The sequence below is a fragment of the Nyctereutes procyonoides genome, unplaced genomic scaffold, assembly GCF_905146905.1.
Source record: "Nyctereutes procyonoides isolate TBG_1078 unplaced genomic scaffold, NYPRO_anot_genome, whole genome shotgun sequence".
NCBI lineage: Eukaryota > Metazoa > Chordata > Mammalia > Carnivora > Canidae > Nyctereutes > Nyctereutes procyonoides.
In genome coordinates, this window is record NW_026575020.1 from 31,346,174 (window position 1) to 31,364,126 (window position 17,953).

A 17,953-nucleotide genomic window follows, 5' to 3' on the forward strand; every position below is an offset into this window, starting at 1 on the left:
TGTTTTCTTTTGATTATGCTTGCATGATTGATCTTTTTCCATCTTTTTCTTTTCAAATTGCCTGTATCATTATGTTTGAAAGTGAGTTTCTTGTAGAGAGCCTATAAGTGGATCCTGGTTTGTTTCATCTACTCTGCCAATCTCTGTCTTTTAATTGGTATATTTAGACCATTTATATTTGATAGAATTACTGCTATGCCACTGCTTACGTCTGCCATTTTATTTTTTTTATTCTGTTTTTTGTCCTTTTGTTTGTTTCTGTGCCTCCCCCCTTCCTGTGGGTCCCTTGACATTAAAATTTCATTTTGAAAAAAAAATTTCATTTTGACATATCTGAAGTTTTTTCTTTTTGAAAGAAAGCTTTAATGAGATATAATTCACATACCATACAGTTACCCATAGGGTACACAATCCAGTGGCCTTTACTCCGAGTTTTGTAACCATCATCACAGTCTATTTTAGGACATTTTCATCAACCCAGAAAGAAGCCCTGTCCTCTTTAGCTGTCACTCCTACTCCCTCTTTTCCTCCCTGATCCCCCACCACTTCTGGCTCTAGGCAACCACTGATCTGTTTTTTTTTTTTTTTTTAAGATTTTATTTATTTATTCACGAGAGACAGAGAGCGAGGCAGAGGGAGAAGCAGGCTCCACGCAGAGGACCCGACATGGGACTCGATCACGGGACTCCAGGATCACACCCTGGGCTGAAGGCAGGCGCTAAACCACTGAGCCACCCAGGGATCCTGTTTTATGTCTATCAATTGCTTGTTGAAGACATTTCATACAAATGGAATCATGTAATACGTGGTCTTTTATGATTGGCTTTCCTTTTTTTTTTTTTTAACTTAACACCATGTTTTCAGGGTTTATCCATGTTGTAGCATGTGCCAGTACCTCATTCCCTTTGATGGATGAACAATATTCCATTGTATAGCTGTGCCACATTTCGTTTATCCATTCATCCACTGATGGACGTTTGGGTTGTTTCCACTTTTTAGCTATTGTGAATAATGGTGCTATTCATACACCAGGTTTTGCACGGACATTTGTTTTAATTTCTCTTGGTTATACCTAGGAGTGGAGTTGCATATGGCAAGTGGCAACTCCGTATTTAACCTTGAGGAACTCCCAGATTGTTATCCAAAAATGGCTGCACCCATTTACATTCCCATCACATCTTCCCCAACATGTTTAATCTGTCTTTTTGATGATAGCCATTCGAGTGAGTGTGAAGTGCTATCTCATTATGGTTTTGATTTGCATTTCCCTAATGGCCCATGATGTTGAACATTTTCTCATATGTGTATTGGACATTTGTGTAACTTCTTTGGGGAAATATTACCAGATGCTTTGCCTATTTTTAAATTGGGTTATCTTTATTGTTGAGTTGTTGGAGTTCTTTATATATTCTAGATATAAGTTTCTTGTCAGAAATATGATTTCCAGCTATCCCTTCCCATTCTTTGTTACTTTCTTGATGGTGTGCTTTGATGCACAAAAGTTTTTAAATTTAGTGAAGTTAAGGGCACCTGTGGCTCAGTGGTTGAATGTCTGCCTTCAGCTCAGGTCATGATCCTGGGGTCCTGGGATTGAGTTCCTCATCGAACTCCATGCAGGGAGCCTGCTTCTCCCTCTGCCTATGTCTCTGCCTCTGAGCTCTCGCTGTCTCTCTCATAAAAATAAATAGATAAATAAAATCTTTAAAAAAATTAATGAAGTCAAATTTATCCGGTTTTCTTTTGTTGTTTGTACTTTTGGGGTCATATCTGAGACTCTGCTGCCTAATCAGAGGTTACAACAATTTACTCCTACGTTTTCTTTTAAGAGTTGTACAGTTTTGGGATGCCTGGGCGGCTCAGTGGTTGAGCATCTGCTTTTGGCCCAGGGCGTGATCCCAGGATTCAGGATCAAGTCCTGCATCAGGCTCCTTGAAGGGAGACTGCTTCTCCCTCAGCCTGTGTCTCTGCCTCTCTCTCTCTCGCTGTGTCTCTCATGAATAAATAAATTAAAATCTTAAAAAAAAAAGAGTTGTATAGTTTTAACTCTTACATTCAGACCTTTGATTTGTTCAAAGTTAATTCTGGTAGATGGTGTGAGACGAGGGTCTAAATTCATTCTTTTATGTGTGAATATCCAGTTGTCCCCGCACCATATTTTGAAGATGATTCTTTTCTAGTTGAATGGTCTTGATCCCCTTGTTTGTGTCTAGATTTTCTCTTTTATTCCTCATGTCAGCTGCACTTTTGATTACTATAGCCTCACAGTAAGTCTTGAAACTGGGAAGTACGAGTGCTCTTTGTTCTTTTTCAGCTTTGTTTGGCTCTTCTGGGTTTCTTTTATTTCCGTATGAATTTTAAGATTGGCTTGTTCATTTCTGTGATGATATCAGCTGGGATTTTGATTAGAATTACACTGAATCTGTGGATGAATTTTGGAGAGTACTACCACCTTAACAATGTTAGGTCTACCAATCCACGAACATGGATATCTTTCCATTTATTTAGATCTTTAGTTTCTTTCAACAAAATTTTGCAGGTTTTTAAAGTGTAAGTTTTTATACTTCTGTTAAATTTACTTCTAAGTGTTTTATGCTCTTTGATGTCATTATAAATAGAATTATTTACTAATTTTCATTTTCAGATTGCTCATGGCATATAGAGACACATTTGAGTTTTGATTATTGGTCTTATATGTTATAACCTGGCTGAATTCATTTACTAGTTCTAATGTTTTTTTTTTTTTAATTTTTATTTATTTATGATAGTCACACACAGAGAGAGAGAGAGAGGCAGAGACACAGGCAGAGGGAGAAGCAGGCTCCATGCACCGGGAGCCCGACGTGGGATTCGATCCCGGGTCTCCAGGATCGCGCCCTGGGCCAAAGGCAGGCGCCAAACCGCTGCGCCACCCAGGGATCCCCATTTACTAGTTCTAATTGTTTTTTTTTTTGTTGTTGTTGTTGATTCCTTAGAATTTTCTGTGTTACAAGATCACATCATCTACAAAAAGATAGTTTCACTTTTTCTTTCTATTTTTTATTTCATTTTCCTGCCCAGTGGCCTCCACTAGAGACTCCTCTGCAGTGTTGACCTCCTTACCTTCTCCCACACCCTAGTAGAAGCAGCCAGTCTTCAACTGTTGAGTATGACATTGGTTGTGGATTTTCACATATGCGGTTTTTCAGGTTGAGAAAATCTCCATTTCTAGTTTACTGAGTGACTTTTTTTTAAGATTTTATTTATTATTTATGAGAGACATGGAGAGAGAGGCAGAGAGAGAAGCAGGCTCCATGCAGGGAGCCCAATGCAGGACTTGATCTCAGGACCCTGGGATCACACCCTGAGCTGAAGGCAGACCCTCAACCGCTGAGCCACCCAGGCGTCCCTCACAGAGTGTTTTTATGTGATGGTTACGTGTTCCATGTTTTTAGATAACAAATGTTAGAATTATCTGACAGAGTTTAATGCATCCCTCCAGTGTTCTACAGTGTTCCATATTCCCGGAAGTGGAGGTCTAACATAATTTTGATTCCAGTTTTGATATCAGTTTGAATTATTTAATAGAGTTGACTATAAATTTTATATTTTTTCATAGTCTTGAGCCCAATGTAAAAGTAATGCTAGCTTTTCTGGTTGGTCACACAGTATTCAGGTTAACTACTTTCCTCATGAGAAATCACATCCAGATCTTGATAATAAAATGCACGCTAGATTTATAAGTCAAAGAAAAGACATGAGGTTCCCCCTCCAAAGTTATCGAGCAGCCTGATTTGTTCAAGATTGTGGAAATTTGGAGTTTTATACGGAAATACTTTTTGAGCTGGTGGTTTCTCTGAAAAGGGTCCCCTTCCCTTTAAATGTTAGCTCATTTATAATATTAGAAGGTACCTTGCTTTATATTCTGAGAATACTAGAGGTTTTAGATTTACAAAGTCATTATCTGTGGGGCACCTGGGTGGCTCAGCAGTTGAGCATCTGCCTTTGGTTCAGGGCATGATCCTGGGGTCTTGGGATTGAGTCCCACATTGGGCTCCCTGCATGGAGCCTGCTTCTCCTTCTGCCTGTATCTCTGCCTCATTCTCTGTGTGTCTCTCATGAATAAATAAATAAGTAAATAAAGTCTTTTTTTTTTTTTAAACAGACTTTATGGGGATCCCTGGGTGGCGCAGCGGTTTAGCGCCTGCCTCTGGCCCAGGGCGCGATCCTGGAGACCGGGGATCGAATCCCACGTCGGGCTCCGGTGCATGGAGCCTGCTTCTCCCTCTGCCTATGTCTCTGCCTCTCTCTCTCTCTCTGTGTGACTATCATAAATAAATAAAAAAAATTAAAAAAAAAATAAATAAACAGACTTTATTTAAGTCTTTTTTTTTAAAGTCATTATTTGTTAGCAAGTTGAGGACACAATTCTTTAAGAAACTCTAAGTCGGGATCCCTGGGTGGCGCGGCAGTTTGGCGCCTGCCTTTGGCCCAGGGCGCGAACCTAGAGACCCGGGATCGAATCCCACATCGGGCTCCCTGCATGGAGCCTGCTTCTCCCTCTGCCTGTGTCTCGCCTCTCTCTCTCTCTCTGTGACTATCATAAAAAAAAAAAAAAAAAAAAAAAAAAACTAAGTCATGAACAATACTCTTCAGAGTTAGGAAAAACTCCAACCCAGGGTGAGAGAGGGCTCATCTCAGGTCTAGACAGAGAGCACTTGCGGCATTAACCATGGGTCAGAAGTAAACACAGGGAGCGGCTCACCTCTCCTTGTCTGATGGGAGAGAGGTCTGTCTCTGCAGTGTGGACCTGAGCTCCATCCTTGATTGATGAGCGAACATGACTGGCAGCACAGATCAGAACCCCCTCGACCGCCCCTAAGAGTCTTCTCGTGGTCAAACTGGATCACCAGACCTCAAGCACCACCTCCCCAACCTGCTCCCCGGCTTACAGTGTGGAGGTGCTCCGACAGGGCAGCCGAGACCCGCCTCAGTGCTGGTGACTGCTCCTCCCTGTTCCTTGTCATGGGGCAGGGACATGGCCCGGACCCCAAGTTGCACAGGATTCAGGTGGGCTCACAGACTTGCCCAATGACCAGAGGCAAAACAGTCTTGGAGGGAGAAATAAAGCATAAAAAGAGAAAAAGGCAGTCAGCTTGGGCTCAGATGGGGAGACGGGGCACTGGTGCTTCGCCACATGCAGGCCACTGGGTACCTGCTGGAGCACAGTGTTTCCTAAGGTGTGAATGAGAGCCTTGTGCCTGTGTGAGCGCGTGTGGAGAGTGTGCTGGGCTCCTAGTGGAGGGGCTGGTGGGGTGGGAGGCAGGGAGGGCAGGCCCTGGGGAGCAGGTGGGCCTGCAGGAGGAGCAGGTGGCCTCCTGGACCTGCCAGACGGCTGTCCTCGCCCGTGGGGTGGTCTTTCCCTGCAGAGAGAAAGCTTGGCATCTTTCCTGGACAAGAATGACGTGTTAGGTGGAACCCGATGGAGTCTGGGTGGACAGCGAGGCAGAGGGGCTGCTCATCTAGGAGCAATCGTGGGGGCAACCCTGCTTCCCTGTGGTGAGGGGAATGGTTATGCTACTTCCAAGTGCTCAATGGCTCTCTGCAGTGTACCGCCCATCTGGAGCTGAGCTCTATCTCATGAGCTTGATCCCCTCCCCAGCCTGCCTGCCTGCAACCAGCCCCCCTTTTCTGAGCAGGTGGTTTTGGGGTATCTTGCTGGGGGGGACCCTCCGGTTCCAGGAGCCATGTGGGCCCCATGCCCCTGCCCCTCCTGGGCAAGGCCCGCTTGTTCCCTCTGTCCACTGTTCCCTGTGCTCTGCTGTTGGGGAGCAAGTGCCAGCCTCCCCTGGACCCCCAGGTTCTCCTGCAGCGCTGAGTTCCCAGCTGACCCCCCAGTGGCCAAGGCCCCCTTCGTGTTCTGCGGGGCTAGGGAAGCATTTTAGTGAAGTGGAGCAAGTGCCCGGAGCTGCCAGGTACACTGCCCGCCATGGCTCCCGAGTGGCTAGAGGCAGCACACGACATGGCCAATGTCCCTACTACTCCCCACCCCGCTATACCCTGTCAGGCCGTGGGAGGCCACCTGGGGTCTGGCAGGGTGTAAGCTGGGGGCTGCGCTCTCCCTGACCTCCATGAAATTCCACGGCAAATAGGGCCCAAGCCTGGGAAGGGCCTGCCACTGAACCCTCTCCACAGCCCCTGGATGGGGGTGGGGCGTCTCCTTCAGCCTAGGATGTGCGGTACCAGTGGGCCTTGTCCCTACTCTGGGACAACCTAGGATTAGTAGTGTGGTCTGAGGCGAGGCAGTCTGGGGGTATTACACCCTCACGCACACACCTGCCTCTACTTCCTCTGCCCCATCCCACCTGTGTGGACCCCCCATCCGCAGGCTCTCAGGAGGTTTTTGGGTCTGGGGACGCTTCTGGCATGCAGAGAGGGGGAGGTTATGGCAGAGGTGCTGGCCCACAGCTGGATACCCGGAGAGCCAGAGCCAGGCAGGGGGAATGAGCCAGGGAGACCTGAGGCCCTGGGGTCCAGAGGGTGGTGAGGCCTTGCTCTGGGGCCCAGGGTGTCTTCAGGGCACTTGGTGCCCACCCAGCTGCGTCTGGGATGGTCACCCAGGCATAATCTGTTGCTATTCTGCCCTCTGGGCCGACTTCCACCCTGGAGGTGCGATGGGTCTGTGGGTAGGTAGAGCCCGGTGGGGCCCTTAGCCCTGGGGGCCAGTAGGCCTGGCAATCCTCTGACCACACAGAAGGCCTTCCGCCCCCTCGTGTCAGCTGGCCAGCCTGCCCTGGTGTCCTGCCCTTCCTGGTGTGGGCACTGAGCCCTCCGTCTCTGGGCACCCCGGCCGGCCCATCCCGTCCCATCCCTGTGCCACAGCGTCGGTGAGGTCTGGGTGTCTGCAGCCCTCACCTCCTGCTTGCCGTGGGAGCCACGTGAGACTCGGGGTGGGGGCTAACCTGAGCCCTGGTGGGGCCAGCCTGGTGCTCCCTGCCTGCCCCTGCTGACTTCTCTATGGAGGAGGAGCTGCTTCTGGGAGGGGAGCCGGGTCCTGCCCACTGCTCCTGGGCTGTAAAGTCGGGTATTTATGGTCTTTATTTTTCATATCAGTAATTACCTTTTATGGCTCCAGCTGTAAGCGGCGGCCCGTGCCTCTGATCGCGGGCCGAGCACAGAACTACCCCGCCCTCCGCTCCTCCTTCATGTGGCAAGATGCCTCTGCCTCGCACAAGGGCTTGGGGGAGATCTGGGCTGTGGTTAAGATTCTCACACTGGAGCACGAGGACAATTATGTGTAGCTTTTATTCGGCCCCCAGGATTCTTACTGCATTATCCGTATTTCCTTTAATTTGTGGGATTTCTAGTAAATGGGCTTAAAAATAGGTCTGGGCGTGATGCCAGGCAGATGCGGGCAGCAGGCATCTCTGTGTCTCCTCCTCCAAAGGCAGAGTGGGGCAACCCCTGTGTCACTTGGGCCTGTGTCTCCTACGGATCCCCCCAAGGAGAGCAGAGCCGTGCCAGCCCAGGTGCCCTGACTCCTGGATGGGAAGTGGGGCTGGGCCTTGGCTGCTGCGGGGGTCCAGGACTAGGGCAGGTGCCTGGAGCTGTGGGGAAGGCAGGCTCGGGGGCGTTTGGGGTCTGTTGGGGTAAGGCCAGGTGGCTTAGGCACCTCTTTGCTCACTGGCTGGCAGCTTTGCCCTGGGGTACACCAGGGGCGGCCTGGCCCACAGGGCCCTGAGGTCTGTATGTCTAAGCCGCCTGCTTAGGTCCCAGATGCCCTTTGCTGCCCACCTGTGAGATGGGCTCTAAGTAGCAGGTGTGGCCTCTATCCCCCTCCCTCCCTGGCCTAGACCCTTCTGTTCTGTTGGCCCTGGTGTGTCCCTGCAGCTGGGAGGCCTGGCCCCCAATGGCAGAGTCGAAGCCCACCGGGTCTCTTCTGCCCATGCGGGGCTGGGGCATCCTTGAGACTCAGGAGACCTACTGTCCCGTCCTCTTGGCCCTGAGTGGCCTGGCGCACTGTCCAGGATTCTGTCCCCCAGCATGGGGCATTTCCTGGGGGGCGGGGGATGTTGGTTCTGGTTCTGCGCTGTCGCTAGAGCTGAGCAGGCAAAGCGCCAGAGTGTCCAGAGGGTCTCCTGTGGAGACTGGGAGAAGGACTCAGCCCCCACCCACGGGGTGGCCCCAGGCCCACAGGGGCCTCTGTGAGCTGGGTGGCCGCACTGAGTGGGTAGCAGGTTGTCCTCAGGCCTAGAAGGGGGCAGGGGGCAGGGAACTCTTTAGGGAGAAGGTGAGCAGGCTGGCCAGCCCTGTGGCACTGGGGAGGGGTCTGTGAGGCTCTGCAGGCATCTCCCCCACGCTGGGCCCTGACTGGATGGCCAGTGAGGCTGAGGTTGGCCAGGGAGTGGGTGGGGACCCCGCTGCCCAGCTCCAGGACAGCCACCGCCGCGTCACCAGCTGTCAGCATGCCTGGGGCTCCAAGGTGGGGACTGCTGCATCGTGGCCCCCCCCTCCAGTGGCTGATTTAGTATTTCTGTGTCAGTCTGATTTACATTAGGTTTTTAAGCATAATTAGAAATGCAGGGGAGCTTTGTGTCTTACCTCGACTATTTATGGCACGATATGCAGATGAGGAACGGCTATGAATATTAACGGCGGGGGTGTGTGGCGGAGTCACTGTGGGGAAGGAGTTGGTGACCCACAGTGTAGGGCAGCGTCTGCCTGCCACCCAGACCCCCCCCCGGGCCCCTCCCCCCAGGCCCTGGGACCCTGCCACCCCCCACCGTAGGACATCTGCAGGGGAGGATGCCCTGTGGGCCGAGGAGGGGGTCCAGCTCCACAGAGCCCCGCCAGCTGGGTCTGGGCAGCCCCAAGGGCTCCCCGAGCCGGAGGTGCGAGGGGGGGACCTCCTGTCAGCGGCCAGGGGAGGAGGAGGCCCGGCTGCAAGCTCATGGAGCTGGCTTTTTAAGTTATTAAACTATGCCCTAGGGAGACGCTCTTCAAGCTTACGTTATTTAAATTACAAATACGGGTGAGAGAGATTGTCGGCTCTGTTCAAAACACTGCTTCATTCTTTTGGAAGCCTTCTGGAACCGTTTTGTGGCTCATGTGCGGACCTGCTGGGTCCGTAGGGCTCCCTGCGGGCGGCAGGCCAGCCTGCTCCTTCTTTGAGTGACCTCAGGCCGTGTTTGTTTGGCCCCAACTGCACGCCCACACTAAAGGCAAAATATTTGAGAGTGACGGGTTGGAAGCCAGCGTTGGTGGCAGGTGGTCATACTGGGTGGCAGTGGCCTGTCCGACGGAGCCCCGCAGGTGTGGGCTCGGCTGGGCCCCTCAGGTCACCAGACTGGACCCTTGTCAGAGCCCATGCAGTGGACACCTGCCCCGATGCAGGACCCACTCTCCCACCCGCTGGGGGCGTGTTCAGCCTGCGCCCGGCCGCGTGGCCCGGCAGTGTGGCTCCAAGGGCTGGTGCCGCCTGCACTGTGGCCTGGGTCCTCTTCTTGGGTGGGGGGGGCACCTGGGAGGGATTGATAAGCACATGTTTGAATTTGCACATGCTGGCACAGCGCCCTTTTCTGTTTGGGGGATGAAAAAGAAAGGCTTCCAGGCAAACGTTTGTTAGTGAAGTTAAAACTGGTTTCAGTGCTTGATGGCGGTCCAGGCTGTGGTCTGGGGTGGAGACCACCAGGGGCCTGGGGCTCGGGGTGCCAGGGTGGGAAGTTTCAGAGGCCCACGTGTCCCTTCCCCTGGCACCAGGGGCTCCAGGCCGAATGCCCATGGGGTTCTGCTCTGCAGCCGAGCCCTGGGGGCCAGGCCAGAGTTGCCTCCCTGTTGTGGGGCTAGTCCTCCCTCCCTGGATAGTGAAGTTGACACTGGCTGGGTGCTGTTGCGGGATGCTGGGGAGACATTGGCCCCCTGGCCTCTGCGGGAAGCATGTACTTGGTGCCTCTCTCCCGTCCACACCCACCTGGAGAGCAGGGGCTGGGAGGTGATGGGAGGTGAGCATACAGCAGGCAGAGGAACCCGTCGGGGACTGTGGAGAGGGGCTCCTGGCAGCCTAGCCCTGCTTCTGCTCACCCCAGTCTTCAAGGGGTGACTGGCCCTTCCATTAGCAGCGAGGCCATGGCTGCTCAGCTTTGTTTTATGATGTATTAAAAGTTTAATGCAAACCCGAGCACCAAGCTGGTTGGTGCCTCACCCAGCGCCCCGGGGCCTGGCCCACCCTGAGCAGGGCAGCCGGGTAGGCTTGCTGAAAACCAGCACCTGCCGTGACCCTTTGGGGGGTCAGCCAGCCTCCCTCGCTCCCCGCAGCGGCAGAGCAGCATTCACTGTGGCTGGCCACCAGTGCGCTCAGCTCCTGTAGCGTAACCAAAGCCTGCGCTCTAATCGAAAAGCCCAGGCAAGTGCTCTGCGGGCCTCAGTCCAAAGTGAGCCTCCCTCCCCGCGGACCCCTCCTCACCCTCCCTTCCTGCTCACAGTGTGTGCATGCTGACTCACGGGGTAACTCGCCTCCCTCCCGGTGGGGCGGTGGGGCGCCGCCCTGGGGGTGTGGCCTGGCACCTTGACTTTAGGAGGCGTCCTTGTGGCCTGGCCACTGTGGCCTGGCCCTGGGGACAGGGAGGCCAGGGAGGCAGGGAGGTGAGGGGGCTCCTTTGGTCCTGGCCCACCCGCCTGCCACGGTGGGTGTAATAGCTGTGCGTGTGTCCGGGCCCTGGCCTCTTATTAGAGTGGAAGAATTAAATCCTGCACAATAATTGTATTTAATTTCAGTTACGTCGCCTCTCCTCTCCTTGTGGTGGTCACCCCACAGAAGTTAAACGTTGCATTCCTCCACCTCAGGAGGCTCCCTGGGATCTGGGGGAGTGGGGGTACGGCAGGGCGAGGTGTGGCAGGGCCAGGGTCCTGGCAGGGCTTCTCAGGACATCAGGCCGGGACCTGGGGACCCTGGGAAGAGGCCCCTCCGCTGGGCTCCCCATCCTTGTCTGGCTCTCTGGGCCCCAGGGGGAGTCCTTGGCGCATTCCTGGTACCTGTTGGGGTCCCTACCCCCCCCAGGTGCATGAGAGCCTGGCCGCACCCCGAGAAGCTGTGCCCCATTTGCATCCTGCTTAGGCTCTCAGGTCCTGCTCTGTGCCTGTGTGCGGCTCTTAGGACCAGTACCTCCACCTCCTCCTCATCAGGTCTTCCCTCCTCTTTCCTCCTGCACCTGCAGGCAGGCTGCCCTTGGGGGACTGGGAGGTAGCTCTGCTTGATGGCCCGGAACCGCAGGTCCTAGGTACTGGCTCTCCCTACAGGAGTGATCTCTATGGGATGGGGGTACCCCCTGAGGCTGGCACAGCTACAGGGGCTGGACTCCAACTTTGGGATTTCCCAAAGTGGATTCCATGGTGGAGGGTATTAATGAGGAGGGAGGGTTCCATGGTGCAGTGGTTTGGAGGATGGCCAGAGTGGACCAAGAGCTCTTTGATGTCTCTCCTGGCTCTTGAGAGCCTTCCTGACACCAGTGGGCATGGTGACTCTGGCCGTGGGGGAGAAACCCAGTGGGAGCTGTTTGAGAAGCAGGAAGATGGGGAGACTGGCAGGGAAGGGGGAAGGTGTTCTGGATGGGGCACAGTCCCGCCGCCTGGGGAAAGGTGAGAGGGTGTCCCCGCTGCCCTCAGCCCACTTAGGTCCTGGGGCCCTCCTCTCTGGCCGCTGCCCGAGGGGCGGCCCATGGCCTGTCCTGCTTTCACAGCTCCAGGCGCAGAAACCAAACCTTTATTTTATTGTTTTCTCCTAAAGTTTGGCTTTGTTGGCGTCCAGGCCCAGGCTTCTAAGAAAGCAATCTAAAACCAGCCCCCTCGGGGCTCTCCTGTACCAGGCTATGGGGCAGCAGCTTCACCTGTGCAGGTGGCTTGAGGACACAGCAGCAACAGCACACTTGTCCTCCATCCCTGGGGACCAGACAGCCTTCTCACCTTCCAGGGGAATAATGGTCCCCTCTCTGAGTGCGCAGCCTGGCCCCCAGCCCTGAGGTGTAGGTGCGGGCGGAGATGGGCGGCGGGGGTGGGAGTGGGAGCAGGGGCAGAGGGAGCCACCTGCCTGTACTACCCCTCCTGTCCAGGTCATGGCAGGTAGCAGTCATCATGGGGCAGGTGACTGAGGCACAGAGCATGCCAGGCTCAAGCTGAGTGCTTCACCGATACCGTTTCCCTCAACTTTGTGGTGACCGTCCGAGGGTAGACCTGACCCCCAGTTGACAGATGAACACCCCAGATACAGTGCCATTTGCTTGAGGCCGCAGGACATGACACAAAGTAATCAGGGCGGGGGCTGGCATAGGGAGGTATTGCTTGGTGGGGCCCAGGATTCCAGCCCTGCTGACAGGCAGGACCTACTGTTTGAAGGGACAGGCTCTGAGGGCCTCCCACTGTCCCCTGCTCTCAGTTTGGGACCCGACCACTGGCCTGCCCAGCCTCGAGCAGTGGGGACCCTCTGGGGACTGGTGTGCAGTGCACCTTTGCTGGCTTGGCCCACCCCTCCCCAGGCTGGGTCACCCCCTTTCAGCACCAGGGCCCTCATCTGGCCCAGGGGACCCTGCCCGCCGTCCTCTGGGGGACACCTGACAGCAGGTGCTGTGAGTCTGTGAGGGGCCGTTTGGGGTGCCCAACATTCGGCTAAATGCCCACCAGGCATCCGGCAGACTACCCTGCCCTTCTTCAGCTCAAGAGTGGTACCTGGCAAGCTTCTCTGAGGAGGTGACAGGGAGGAGGTTCCTGAAGTCAGCAGGCCCATCCCAGAGAGAGCTGGGGGATGGCTCCTGCAGGAGTTGTGTGTGCCTGGGCTCTGTGTCCCCAACCCCCCCCCCCCCGTTGTGGGTGCCACCATCCTTTGGCCTGTGGGTGTCTCTGTGTTTCCTTAAGTCTCCCTCTGTGGCTGGTGGCATGTGGGGGCTGTGTCCCCAAGCCCCACCCCAAGCCTTCAGCCCCCTCATCTTGGGGCCGTTGGGCTTCTCTGGGGCCCCAGGAAAGGGAGACCACCAGGACAACACAACCCAGTCTGGGAGCCCAGCAGGGCTTCTGGCAGGACTTCTCTCGGTCCATCCTTCTGGGTCTGGGTGAAGGGGAGCTGGCGAGTCTGCCTCCCCCCCCTCCCCGGGTGTGCAGACACCCATGTCCATGTGGATACTCACTCCAAGCCTGCTGCTGCCCAAGGCAGCCAAGGAGTGGCAGTTTCCTAAGGCTGTCCATGGCCCCAGGTGGCTTCCTAAGGACGGTGGGGACCCGGCTGTGAGGGGTGTGTGGCCTGAAGCCTGTCTTGCTGTTGACCAGGCCCACCGCCCACTGGACTTGCTTCATCCAGGTGGGGGAGAGGGAGGGCTGAAGTTTGGACTTGCTCCATCACCAGGGGACCAGGCCCTCATATCTCATTCCTGGGCCAGGCTCCTGTGCCCTGCCCCCAGCCAAGCCCCCATGTCCCTCCCTCTAGGCCCCCCATGATCGCACCCCCCCCCCAGCTGGCCCCTGGATCCTCAGAGCAGCGAGTGGGGACCATTTCTGCCAACGCTGCAGCCACAGTGCTGGTGTAACCCACTGAGGGTTCTCATTGTCCCCTGTAGGAGGCACAGAGCCCCCTGAGGAGCCCCTGCCGGCCACTGCCCCGGGGCGGCTTCCCCACACCTGGATTTCTTCCTGCTCCCATCCTTCCTTGGTGTTTTATCTGCTCTCGGAAGCTGAGCCCAGGGTGTGTGAATGGGGAGGCGCCAGATGGCCCTTTCTTTCTCTCCGGATGCTGCTCACTGGTGGGAGGGCTGCCGCCTGGCCCCCCAGCCCCTCCCAGCTCCAGTGGCCAGAGTTTGTGCTTGAGGTGGACTCTGCGCTGGGTGCGGCAGGGGACCACACCTCAGCCATTCCAGTCTTGACTCTCTTTCTGCAGGTGCGTAGGCTCTTCCCAGAGCATAGTTAGTGGCAGGAGGGAAACTGAGGCTGGGCAGGCCACAGGTGGTTGAGTCTAGACCAGGACAGGCTGGGTGCAGAGCACAACCTCCCCTCCCCAGAAAAGCCCAGGAGCCATCAGATGTGGAGGGCCTTCATACTGTCAGCATCACGGTGGGGGGGGTGACCATGCTGTCCCCCAGCAGGGAGGGGTCCGTCAGCACTGCCGGTTGCAGCCCCCCCCCCCCCCCCCGTATGGGCCTGGCCCAGTTGTACTTGCAAAGTAGTTGTTCTTGAAAAGACCCGTGTCGGGGGCTAGGGGACAGGATGACTTCTCTGGGTGAGTGGGATGGGGTGCAGGGGTGCAGGAGTGGGACCTGCTGCTCAGGGGGGCCCCAGGGAGAAGTGGGGAGGCAGGTGTGGAGTGCTAGAGGCTCAGGGCCTCGTCTCCCACCTGGGCTTTCCTTTCTGCTTCGTTTTCTCATCACCCCTCCCCCCTGGGCTCCCCCTCCTGGGCTCGTACCCTCATCATCCAGCTTCTGCCTGTCTGCCCTGCCTGCCCCCTGTCCCCCACCCTCTTGCCCCCCATACCTGCCATGCCCCCATCTTCCCCACCCCATCCTGTTCTCCCATACTCCCCCTGCCCTCTCCTCTCCTCGTCCTCCCCCCCATCATCCCCCTTCACCCTCCCATCCTCCGTCCCCCCCACCCCATGCCCTATCCCAAGCACCCTCATCCCCCTGTCCCCCATCCCCCTTCATCTCCACCCTCACGTCCTTTGTTCCCCCTCTGCCCCCTGGCCTGCCCCCCCCAAGGCCCCCACCCGGCCGCCCGGCCCCCTGCCCGTCCAGCCCGCCCGGTGGAGTTGGGTGGCCCTGCCAGCCCTGCAGACTGTTTGGAATAGTTTAAATGCTTTGACACTCCGGCTGCATCGGGTGGCAGAGCGGCAGTTTACTGGGTAATTCACATGCAGAGCCGCACCATAAATCTCGGGCCGCTCAGTTGCCGTGGCACCACGGAGCGTTTCCCCACGTACAGTACAGTATTTCTGCCATCTTTGTTTGCATTGCGGTGAGTCATCAAAGTCTGTCTTGTACCAACACCCGGAGCCGTGCATTCCTCTGGCACCAACACTCCACTGTTTTTAAAGCTGGGGCTGGAGCTGGCATTTACTTGGGCTCCCAAATCAAAGGCGGCTATTCATTCCCAAGAGCTGCCTGAATGTCCGTCTGCATCCGGCCTCTTCATTTAGATGCTGTGCGCTGCCCCGGAGAGCCGGGCTGGGTGCAGCTGAGCTGCGGCCGCCTAGCCCGGCGCGGAGACTCTGCCCTGCTCCTGCTGCTGCTGCTGCTGCTGCCTCCTCCTCCTCCTCCTCCTCCTCCTCCTCCTCCTCCTGCTCTCCCGGCTCCTCGCGCCCTCCCCACCCCAAGGGCTCCCGCTCCGTTTGCTGCATTCCCGGAGCAGCTGGCGAGCCTGCCCCTGCCAGACTGAGCGGGCAGTGCCGGGCCACCGGCGGCAGCCGCCGAAGGTAGGTCTCCCCTGCGGGCGGGCGCCGCGGGCTGGCCGGCAACTTCTCCGCAGCGGGGGCACTGCGGGCCCTCCCCCAGCGGCCACCCATCTGCCCAACTCCAGTCGCCGGGGTCCAGGCGCTCCGCCCTCCCTCTGCCCTCCCTCCCCCCAGCCGCCCGGCGCCTCTGCAGCCGCCTGCACTTTCCTCCCGCGGGACAGAGCGGCCCTTTGTGCGGGCGCTGCTGTGCGGAGTTGGGCCGGCGCCTTCTCCACCCGGCCGGCACCAGCCCCCCTCCCGAGCCCTGGGCAGCAGATCCACCTCGCTGGAGCTCTGCCCCCGCCCTGGGGGCGCCCGGTGGTGGAGGCAGTGGCACCCAGAGCCCTTGCCGGGTCTCTCCCCCTGTCTCCCCTGACCCCTTTAGTCACCTGGGCTGGGAGCGAGCCAGCCAGGATTGGCCAGCGTGGGGAGCCGGGAGACAGGGAGGGCGGGCAGATGGGGCTGCGCCAGGCTCCCAGCAGCCGGTCCAGCCCTGTCCCTGACAGTGCCGGCGGCCTGGGGAGCTGGTCCCGGGGGAGGGGCCGCAGTGGCAGGGCGCCTGACCTAGCTTCGGCTCCTTCCCCTGGGTGCCCCCACCCCTAGCCTTCTACCTCCACGGCAGGGGCCAGCAGGGGGGACGGGCCGGCTTCTCAGCCAGTGGGGCGGGACTCTCCCCTTGCCGGCCCTCAGTCCGTCTGTCCGTGCAGCTGCTCTGAGGGAAAAGAAGACAAACCAGAAACCAAAAGCCTCCAGAAGGCCCCCTGCAGGACCCGCTGGCTCCGGGTGGTGGCCCCTCCCAGGGGAAGGGCTGTGAGGGGCTCCTCCGCCACTAACTTTTTCTTGGGGAGAAGAGTTTGCAGACACGGCCTGCTGCCCTCACCCCTCCTGGCAGCCGCGGGTGGCAGTGCCCTGTTCCATGTTCCATCCTCTCCGTCCTCTCCGTCCTCCTCAAGCGCAGGCCTCCGCTTCTGTCCCTGGCTTCTGCTCAGATGGGGCGTTCCTGCCAGAGGGTGCAAGCGCTGTCCTGGGGGTGGGCTCTGGGCGCCCCTCAAGGTGGGGGGAGCATTCCGCAACTCCCCCTCCCGCCCCCGCCGGCCGGAGCGTGGCTGTGCAGCTCAGAGTCTGTGCAGTGCTGGCCACAAGCCCAGCCAGGGTCCCGCCCGGAGGAGCTTGGCCTCAGGACGTCCCCTGGGTTGCTCGCCCTGCTGGGGGGGCCCGGGAAGGGCACCGCATGCAGGGGAGTGGGGGGCACAGACATGCTGGGGTGGTGCATTTCCATAGGCTCGCTGGTGGACCCCCGCCGTCCAGGAGCCTGACTGAGGTGTCCCCATGCCCTCTCTCCCGCAGATGTGCCCCTCTCGGGCGCTCCCGCGCTGAGTCTGAGGCGAGCCCTCTAGCGCCTGCCCGCCATGTCGCAGATGCTACACATCGAGATCCCCAACTTCGGGAACACCGTGCTCGGCTGCCTCAATGAGCAGCGCTTGCTGGGCCTCTACTGTGATGTGTCCATTGTGGTCAAGGGCCAGGCTTTCAAGGCCCACCGGGCCGTCCTGGCCGCCAGCAGCCTGTACTTCCGCGACCTGTTCAGCGGCAACAGCAAGAGCGCCTTCGAGCTGCCGGGCACTGTGCCGCCCGCCTGCTTCCAGCAGATCCTGTCCTTCTGCTACACGGGCAGGCTGACCATGGCGGCCAGCGAGCAGCTCGTGGTCATGTACACGGCCGGCTTCCTGCAGATCCAGCACATCGTGGAGCGCGGCACCGACCTCATGTTCAAGGTGAGCTCGCCCCACTGCGACTCGCAGACCGCCATGATCGAGGACGCCAGCTCCGAGCCCCAGAGCCCCTGCAACCAGCTGCAGCCGGCCGCCCCCACAGCCCCCCCCTATGTCGTGTCCCCCTCTGTGCCCATCCCGCTGCTGACCCGAGTGAAGCATGAAGCCATGGAGCTGCCGCCAGCTGCCGGCCCGGGCCTGGCCCCCAAGCGCCCTTTGGAGACGGGGCCCCGGGATGGCACGACGGTGGCGGCGGCTGCCACGGCGGCGGGCGCTGCCCCTCTCAAGCTGCCCCGGGTCTCCTACTACGGGGTGCCCAGCCTGGCCACCCTCATCCCCAGCATCCAGCAGGTGCCCTACTCCCAGGGGGAGCGGACCAGTCCGGGGGCCAGCAGCCTGCCCACCACGGACAGCCCCACCTCGTACCACAATGAGGAGGATGAGGAGGATGACGAGGCCTACGACACCATGGCAGAGGAGCAGTATGGCCAGATGTACATCAAGGCCACTGGCAGCTATGCAGGTAACGTGCGGCGGGGGCCTGGCCCCGAGACCCAACTGCCAGTGTAGCTGCGCCCCCCTGCCCTGGTGGGCATAGGTGAGCCTGATTTCTGCCCCTCTGGCCGTGACCACTCGGGGAGGCTGCTGTGCCAGGGGAGTGCAGGGGACGGTCCCCGACCCAGGCTAGCTGAACAAGAGGGGCAGGGTCTTAGCTGAGGACCAGATAGACATTTGTTGCCGGATA

General features: G+C 57.5%; 1 protein-coding gene across 1 annotated transcript in view; it reads left to right on the forward strand.

The window, feature by feature from the left end:
• NACC2 (NACC family member 2) overlaps positions 1-17,953 on the forward strand; it is a 69,107-nt gene that overhangs the window by 21,800 nt on the left and 29,354 nt on the right. Inside the window, 1 exon segment of the mRNA XM_055334154.1 lies at positions 16,784-17,731. Coding sequence (XP_055190129.1) covers positions 16,846-17,731 — 886 coding nt within the window. The 5' untranslated portion in view covers positions 16,784-16,845.